Genomic DNA, 8,635 nt, shown 5'->3' with positions numbered 1-8,635 from the left:
TTCCGCTTGCCAAACGAATTAACGACGAGATGACGCTGATCGGCGCGGTCTTCGGCGCGGCCATGGGCCTCAACACCAAGCTGCTCTCGAACGCGCTGCAGAAGGTCCCCTACATGCGCCGTACGTCTCTGTACATGAAGCTTCAGCTTATCCTCTGCGTCTAGACCCGTGGGAACACGTCGCCTTTATTGGCATTGGTGCGTACGTCGGCCACATTGTCGCCGACAACTACGAGACACAGGTCAACGACGTCGTGGCCCTCCGCGCGATGCTCGGCAAGCCCGAAGAACGTCAATAAACAGCCTCGCACGTCGTGCTGCTTCTTGCATGTGAAGATGTATGCTTTGGTCGCTTGCAGGTGCAATTCTCTGCCTCAGCACGGCCGCGTGGCGACGCACTAGCCATGATGGCAACAATAGCGGGCCCATCAGCCCATTAGCCCATCAGCGGAGACACGCACGAAACCCGTGTGGGCCTGGCGTGCGGCGCATCGAGGTGGACGGGCAGGCGAGAGAGATATGGCCTACGCCCTGCTGCAATAGGGCAAGCATCAAGCCCGAAGCGAGTTGGCCGCTTCAAGGCGGGCAGTTATCATCGCAGACGAGAGACGTCGTCTTCTTCTCCTTCTCGGCAAGGCGGCCAAACGTGTCGGATTCGCCCAAGGGTCATGCATCATTGTCGACGAGACCCTTGGCCCGGTGCCTCCACTGTATCAAGACAAAGATTGATATCTATATACATTAGATTAATGAGGGGTCGTCTATTAGCATCTACTGGCTCAAAGTGCGCTTCCGCTTCTTGTCCTTGGGCGCCTTGGGGCCGCCGAGCAGCTGGAGCATCTGCGCGACCATGCCCTTCACGACGGGGCTGGCGGCGTCGAGCGCCTTGAGCTCGTCGGCGAGCGCGAGCGCATCGAGCGTCGTGTCCTTGAGGTCCATGCGCGCCTTCAAGAGCGCTTGGCCGCAGGCGGCGACGCCCTTCAGGCGCTTGCCCTTGACCTTGGTCATGGCCTCCAAGCACGCCTTCTGCAGCTTGGTGCTCCACGGCGAGAGGAGCTCGAGCGTCATGCCCTTGGTCTTGACAAGCGCCGTAACGTACCGAGCGACCTCGGCGCGGTTGAAGTCATCGACCGCGCTGTCGTCGACGCAGAGCCCGGCGAGCGTCGGGAAGAGAAGCGTCGTCGCCTGCACCGGCGCCTTGGCGACGAGGTCGTCAAAGACCACACGGGGCATCTTTTGGTGCTTCTTGGTCAAGAGCAAGGTCACGATCGGCGCCAAGATGGCCGCGACGTCGGCCGTCTTGCCGTCCTTCGTGAGCTGGCGCACGAGGTACACGATCACGGTCGCGGCCACCGACGCCTGCTTCTTCTCGCACATGGACGCGCCGAGCGTGGTGAGAACCGACTCGAGCGCCGCCTTGAGGCCCGCGCGGTCGTTCGAGTGCCCGTCCTTGCGCTTCGTGAGCTTGGTGAGGACGCTGCCGAGGCGCTCGCTCCACACGATCAGATCCGTCGACGCCTTGGTGGACGTCCAGGCCGTGAAGAGCGGCGCGATGAGCATGGCAGCGTGCGGGCCCGTGCCGGCAGCGTACGCGTGCAGGAGGTCGAGGACACGGACCTTGAAGTGGAGCGCGGCCATCTTGAGGCGCTTGGCCTGCTGCTTGGCCTTCTTCTTCTCGACCACGTTGTTGACAAGCGCCGAGAGCGCCGCGTCTTCGCGCTGGAGCTCCGAGAGCGCGGCTTCCTCCGAAATCTCTTCCTCTTCGTCGTCGTCGTCGTCGTTTTGCTCATCGTCGTTGGACGAGACCTCCATGTCGACCGGCTGCGTGAGCTGGGTCGGGTCGATCGGGGCACCTTCGTCGTCGTCGTCGTCGTCGTCGTCGCCCATCGAGAGCATCGAGCTCTCTTCCGGCGCCGTGACCACATCCAGCATGCTCTGGAGCGACGTCGCGTCGAGCTGGTCCATGATGGAGCGGAAGACGTGGTTGACGATCTCACGCATGACGCTCGACTCTTGCGCGAGCATGCTGAGCATCATATCCGTGAGGACCGTGAGCGGCTGCGGGACCTCGTCGTCCTCGGACGCCTTCTTGCCCTTTTTGGCCGGCGACTTTTTCTTCGGCTTGGTGGCCGCGTTGAGCTCCTTCAAGCAGCGCTCAAGATCGTCGAGGACGGACGCGGCTTCGTCGCGCGACGACGCATCGAGCAGCTGGAGGCCGACGCACACGCTGAGAAGCATGAAGCCCTTGAGCTTGAGCTGCTCCTTCTTGTCCGTCGCGGCCTTCAACTGCGTCGAGAGCGATGCGATCTGCGCGTTCACAATCGCCTTCTTGGCCGCGTGTTCCTTGGTCAGCGGCTCGACAAGCGCGAGGTCCTTCTTCTTGTCCATCTCGGCCCACGTCGCCCAGAGGCGGAACGGCACGCTCTGCTCGAGCGTCGAAGAGCCCTTCAACGCGTGGCTGCCGAGGCCCATGAGCGCATACACACGCTTGCCGCAGGCCGCGGTCACGTTCTCCGAGACGGCCGGGTCGACAATTGTCGTCTTCTTGGCCTTCTTGGTGTGCGTGTAAAAGGCATGCTCGAGCAGGAACGAGAGCACGGACGACCAGACCTTGTCCTCCGCGGTACTGGGCAGCGTCTGCGTCGCCGTGTACATCGTGTCCAGCGCCCACATGCGCGCGCCGGCGATGCGCTTGGCCTGGTACTCCTTGCGCTCCTTCTCCTCTTCCATGGCCATGACGGCCTCAAACTCGAACGTCTTGGTCGGCTTCGGGTCGCTTTCGCTACAATCCATGTGTCAGAAAACCGGATTGTCCGGATAAAGCAGATCGACATACGTGGCATCGTCGTCAAGCGGCGAGACGAGGCTCGTGAGCGGCTGCGCAAAGTGGTGCTGCAAAAAGTGGTAAAACTCGATCGGGTTCTTGGCCGCAAACGTCTGGAGGCTCGCGACAGCGGCTTCGTGGAGGTACGTCTTCTTCGAGACAGCGTTGTTGTAGAGGCACTTGACAAAGCGGGGCGTCAGAATCGACCGGAGCGTCGGGCCCGGGACCTTGGCGACGATGAGTTCGAAGAGCTTGAACGCCGTGCCGCGGCGCTCGTGCGTCGACGTTTCGCCAATGAGCATGCCGTCAATGAGGACGGTCCACGCTTCCTGGAAGCGCTCTTCGTCGAGCTTGGGGCTCGCAAAGAAGTGGTCGAGGAGCCGGCGCCACGACGAGTGCACGCGCGGGTAGCAGACCGTCGACGACGCTTTCAGCGGCTCGACGAGGCGCGCCATGTGGTGGCGGTCGAGGATCGTCGCCGCGACCAGCGACGCGTGCGTCTTGAGCAGTTTGTGCGACGCGAGGTACTCGTGGAGGCCAATGGCGAACGCGACTTGGTCGGCGTTGAAGGAGGCGACGGGGCCTTCGAGCGCCGCGCTGAAGAGCGGGAGGAGGGTCGTAAACGTCGCCGGCGTCATCGAGACGACAAACGACAGCACCGCTTCCAAGCACGACTCGCGGAACCACTTCTTCCACTTGGCCATCGTGAGGAGTTCGGTGACGAGGGCCGTGATCAGGTCTTCGTCTTCGAGGCGCAGCGATTGCTGCAAGGCGAGGATACCAAAGAGGCGGCCAAACATGTGCTCGCGCTGCTCCATGCCCTTCATCGAGCTCGAAATGTCCATGGTCGACTTGATCGTCGCAAAGACCTCGGCCAGATCCAGCGAAGGGAACGCATGCAGCACCGCGGTCAGCGCGGTCGAGAAGCCTTGACGCGCCGCGTCGCGCGACGAGGCCAAGCCGCGAATCAGGCGCTTCAGTGTGTAGTTGAGTTCGTCGGCGTCGTTGGCCGTGCGCAGGTGGCTCACGATGGCCTCGACGGCCGCCGTCCGCGTCGCCACATTCAGCTCGGCCAAGTCCCAGAAGACCTTGAGGAACGAGCTGCGGGTCTCGTCCGCGGCCGGCGTGGGCTGCTGCTTCTCCGGGGACGAAGTCATGCTTGGGATGATTCTTTCCTTGGACTATTGGTTGGCCACCCGCCGGTCCAATCGAAATTCGCACCAGTCATTTTTGACCAATCGCTGCAGATCGCACGCAATGCCTGCCTACGATTGGGCCGCAAGATCTCTCGATACTAGAACACGCCGAGGCTAGTAACGCGTACAGGCACGGAATTCCTAGGAATCGCATTGGACCACAATTTGCGGTCAAAGCGAGCGGTAGGAGGACGACGCAGTCGTCGGCTGGAAGACGTCGCGATGAAGCTGGTCGGGCAGCGATCGGCTACACTGTACTGCATGTGTGGGCGGCGCGCACCGGTACATGGCCATGACCACTGGTTGGCGGCTACCGTACGAACGCAGGCGACGAGACGGTTGCACGAGGTGCGCAATGCGCGTCGCAGGCAGCAATGCCAGCCGCAGCGCGGAAGCCGCACCGATACATAGATGGCGCAGGATGATGTGGCATGCCGCGGTTCTATAGTGCGAGATACCAAGTTACCAAGAGGCTTGCAGTGTAGTACGCGTGTGTAGCTTCTGCTGCAACGTCTTCTCAGATGCAAGAAATGCTGCTGCAGGACGTCGTGGGCCTTCGAGTTGCCACGTGAGTGACAGTGCTGGCCGCCCATGGCAGCGCTTGCACGTGTGTTCAGGCAAAAGATACCGCCCAGGTGGCTCCGAAAAGGCCCCCAAGCTTCCCGCACCGTTCCTCGCGGCAGGGGATCGGCCAAAGATATGAATGCCAAACATCCTGCGAGCCAACGCCCAGCGCACCGGCCCGTCGGCACGTCGCCCTCCCGATGCAGCCCATGCTCCAACGACGGGTATGTGCGCTAGACAGGCAGGTCGCATAGCACGCGCCGCCGCTGGCGTGCGTGGGTGGAGGATGGCCGTAGAAGAGGCACTACATGTAGTACGCGACTTGAAGATGACGACGGATAGATTGCGTGTTTATAGATAGGAGGTGGATGAGGCTAATTAAATAGGATGGACTTAAATGACGCACTCGAGGGACCGGCCGGGGGTCTCGAGCACAACGTACGCGTTGTGGGTCATCTCGTCGTCGTCCTTGTCCGCCTTGGGCGACACGACCAGCGTCACCTTCTTGGTCTGCGGGCGGAACTTGTTCCAGACCATCATGGTCACGAAGAGGAGGCTGCCAATGCACATGAACGTGACCGTGAACGCAGCGTCTTCGGTGGCCGCGAGCCAAATGCCACCGATGAGAAGACCGGCCGCCGAGAGACCGTCCAAGAGGTACGGCTTGGCCGGCGGGTTGCGGCCGCGGTACCGGACGAGCAGCCACGCAGTCGAGTTGGCAATCGCCATGATGACGGCGAGGAAGGCCACGAAAAAGCCAACGCTCCAATGCAGCGAGATGGCGAGGCTGAGGCAGCTCAGCGCACCCGCGCTGGCTTGGGCGATGCGAAGGCCCAGCGGGACGCGCTCCGTGATGGGCATGCGGACGGGGCTAGCGTAGTTGACGTAGGTGGTTGAGGTGGCCATGCTGGTTGCGGGGCTTGAGGTAAATTGGGAAATGCTGCAATCGTACGTGCACGACCGAGCTGTTGCCAACTCTACATAGAGATAAAGATACCACCTTCCGCTGCAAAGCACAGCCGACCGACGCTGAAGGTGTGACATGTGGTGCGGGTCAAACTCAAAAAAGAGCGGAATTTTGGTTAGCTTAGAGAGGTTTTATTAATACACCCACGCCAGGTGGGTTTTACCTACGGCAAACTGATCAGTGGCGCCACTCCCAGCTGGTCGGCGTGGTTGAACCCACCTTGCCCCGCAGTTGCAAGCGCGTCTAAACACTCGCTCGACCAGGTTCGCAGTTATGGTTTCAGAACGCGCAGCCGTCGCGTGTGTTGTGAGTCCCCATAAGCTCTTGCGTCTCGCCCCCATCTTCCTTGTCAACGACTCGACAATCTCGCCCACCAAGCGCCGATCACTAAGCGCCACCGACGGGTTAAACGCCATGCGTTAAACGTACTAAAACGCGGTGACGCTTTTCTATGAAGTACTGCAGCATCTGAGTGTGTTGTTGCTTTTCCTCGAATCTGGATCTGAGGCTTCGATTCATCGCGTTGCACAGCGCGAAGTCGCACCCTGGCGACCGTGAGCTTGGCGACCGAAGCATGGCGTGGAGAATGCTATCTTGGCGTCAACCGCATACATCATCCAAGCCTATTTTAGCCAACCTATCCATGCAGTACTACTAGTACCAGCGAAGGACAGCCTGCTTATCCTTTATTGTCGACCTACGAAAATGACGCAGAGCCTCCCACGATCACCACGCGAATATAAGCAGCTCCATGTCGATTAACCCTTGACGTTAATCATCATCCCAGCTTTTTGAACCGACAAATAACCTCATGTAATGCTGGTCGTTTCTCGGAGTCGGCGTCGCAGGCCCGATCACAAGTCGACCCACGACACGCCGCCGTCGGTACTTCACTTGGGTACACACCGCAGTTTATAGACGCGTATACAATCGAACGTATAAGTCTTTAAGCTCGCGAATGCGAAGCAAGCATCTCGGTTGGAACCAGGCGGAACCAGGTGAGTCACTGGGAACGTCGAGTTCGCGCCTGGCGACGCACACCTCGACCTGGATTTAGCGGCCGAGAAATATATATGTATCCGGCACGCGACAGCGCATATCACTTGGCGAATAATCGGTGGTTTGTCGCTATGCTTCGACCACCTTCGTGGCTGTTTTCATTAGCATTCGTCGTTAGCTCCTTCTTACTCTTCGGTCGACTTTTTGCTCCAGCATGCGCGCGAGAATCTTCTTCTTCCAGTCCGAGTACTCCTCGGCACTTGGTGCAGGCGACGTCGGTGCCGGCGATGGAACTTTCTGGGCAGGCGTCGGGGCTTCGACTATGCGACCTCTTGGAATCCCAATCTCATGGATGCGATCGGGCTACCTGACGTGGCGGCCTTGGCGGAGGTTCGGAGCTGGATGAGCTTTTTGATTTGATCGAGTGACCGGGTCGCGCTGGCACCGGCGCTGGCTTGCGGCCCTGCATTCTCCTTTGGCTTGTTCGCCTGAGCGTCGCCATCGTCGTCGCCAGTATCCGCCAAGTCCTTACGCTTGCGCTTGCGCCCTATGTATTCCACGCATGCAACCTTCTTCGTCGGCTACTTGTCCATGTACCAATTTTCAAGCTCGCCTCCGAACGCGTGTAGCGAGAGAGCGAGAGGTCGCAGACGCGCTAGTACGCCATCGTCGACGGCCTGCGACATCAAGTGCGACGAGTACCTCGATCGACGACGCGACGCTCGCAAACTCGTTCGGATGGCTGAAGGTCATTTGGATGAGCTGCGCCTTGTCCACGCGGTGCTACAAGGTGGTAGCGTTGGTACACTATGCGTCGCACATCGCATTTTGCATACGTTGGCTTTCTGCGCGCATACATAGAACACAGCAATCGGAAAAAGCGGTCGGGAAAAGTCCACTTGCTGCTGGCTTGCTTTCGACAGCTTCGAGGCCATGCGGTGCTAAACATGCTTGCACAACGGCAGGAAAGATGGATCAAATAAGATTACCTTGTAGTCGTCGTGGACGGCCGCGACAAACTCGGTCAGCGCCGGGCAGCCAAACTTGACGCAGAGCGCGGCTGTCGTCACCGTCGCATTGTGGTTGGCGTGGATGCGCAGAGGCTTGAAATGAGCCGCACGCTCTGCTTGTGCTTGGCGAGGCTTCTGCCGCCTGCTAGCATGAAGAGCTTGCGGCTGTCGCACGGCTGCTGAAGCACATCGCATGCGAGCTCGAGGCAGGCGGCCGGGCGGTCGAGCAGCGACACCGAGGCCTTGCCCTACGCGGGATACCATGAGCGTAGCCGACGCAGAGGCTTCTCGTACTCCTTGCATCTTGAGGTCGAGCATGCGCATGTACTCCATGGCCTTTCCTGTCACCTCTGGCGAGAGCCCGCCATACTTGTCCGCTAAGGCGCGAAGATCCATGCCGTTTTGTGTGACTGGCACAGGCCATCGTCGCGTATCCGGACGAAACGGTCGTATCCGGTGAATACACTAAATAGTGTTACAGAATGAAACCATGGGCACTTACACGCTGTCGCGACGAGTTTTTGGGGTATGTTGACCTCTTGGTCCTTTTGAGCAGTTGGGAGAGTCACTGATGTCTGTACTGCTTAAAAGAGCGTGAAGGACAACGTTTAACCAGCAGTAGAGCAAAACAATTACAGTATTCTGCGTATATCATTCCAAGAAATGGTGTGAAGAAAGGCGTCTGGTCTACTGGATGACACTATATCTGTGTTTTTCGGTAAAGTCCTAATTTCGTGTGACTTCAAGAAGCCGCGATCGTGGCCAGCTGCGTTGGTATGATGGCGGCGTCAGCTGCACGCTTCAGCTGCCGAGGTTTGCACGGTGCTATAGGTCTACATGTGCAGCCACACGTGTCGTGCTGGCCATAAATATGCACGCTACAGAATTGCGGGTGTGGGTACAATTGGGCGTCTGCCTACTCCTAGAAATAGTGTGCACAGATTGTGACTTGATGTTTGTATCCAGGGGGTCGTCCAGGATGACCTGATTAGGATTCATTGACTACCGACGAGGGATTTGCATACTTCGTTTACCGCCATGTCGACGTCTGCTCTCAAGTCGATCGCGAGCCTCCG

At 59.3% G+C, this 8,635-nt stretch overlaps 4 protein-coding genes across 4 annotated transcripts; 1 reads left to right on the top strand and 3 right to left on the bottom strand.

The window, feature by feature from the left end:
• Positions 1–29: 29 nt before the first annotated feature.
• Positions 30–298, top strand: SPRG_10907 (hypothetical protein; the record flags this gene model as incomplete). Its single annotated transcript, XM_012349864.1, has 2 exons — positions 30–120; positions 165–298. The coding sequence occupies 2 exons, from the start codon at positions 30–32 to the stop codon at positions 296–298; spliced, it is 225 nt and encodes a 74-aa protein (XP_012205254.1).
• Positions 299–713: 415 nt separating this feature from the next.
• Positions 714–4,219, bottom strand: SPRG_10906 (hypothetical protein). The gene is made up of 2 exons (XM_012349863.1): positions 2,836–4,219; positions 714–2,781 (listed from the first exon to the last, which is right to left on the bottom strand). Exons 1-2 carry the CDS (start codon positions 3,978–3,980, stop codon positions 771–773), a joined length of 3,156 nt encoding a protein of 1,051 aa, XP_012205253.1. The 5' UTR covers positions 3,981–4,219; the 3' UTR covers positions 714–770.
• A 688-nt stretch (positions 4,220–4,907) lies between these two features.
• Positions 4,908–5,520, bottom strand: SPRG_10905 (hypothetical protein). The gene has a single exon (XM_012349862.1). The coding sequence runs from the start codon at positions 5,487–5,489 to the stop codon at positions 4,977–4,979; it is 513 nt and encodes a 170-aa protein (XP_012205252.1). The 5' UTR covers positions 5,490–5,520; the 3' UTR covers positions 4,908–4,976.
• A 1,203-nt stretch (positions 5,521–6,723) lies between these two features.
• On the bottom strand, positions 6,724–7,955 carry SPRG_10904 (hypothetical protein; the record flags this gene model as incomplete). The annotated part of the gene is made up of 8 exons (XM_012349861.1): positions 6,724–6,869; positions 6,917–7,096; positions 7,147–7,204; positions 7,252–7,332; positions 7,386–7,490; positions 7,539–7,694; positions 7,748–7,807; positions 7,854–7,955. 8 exons carry the CDS (start codon positions 7,953–7,955, stop codon positions 6,724–6,726), a joined length of 888 nt encoding a protein of 295 aa, XP_012205251.1.
• Between the last annotated feature and the right edge of the window lie 680 nt (positions 7,956–8,635).

The sequence above is a fragment of the Saprolegnia parasitica genome, assembly GCF_000151545.1.
Source record: "Saprolegnia parasitica CBS 223.65 unplaced genomic scaffold supercont2.58, whole genome shotgun sequence".
Taxonomy (NCBI): domain Eukaryota; phylum Oomycota; class Saprolegniomycetes; order Saprolegniales; family Saprolegniaceae; genus Saprolegnia; species Saprolegnia parasitica.
The sequence above is the reverse complement of the archived record's forward strand: the minus strand, read 5'-3'. Positions and strand labels throughout refer to the sequence as shown.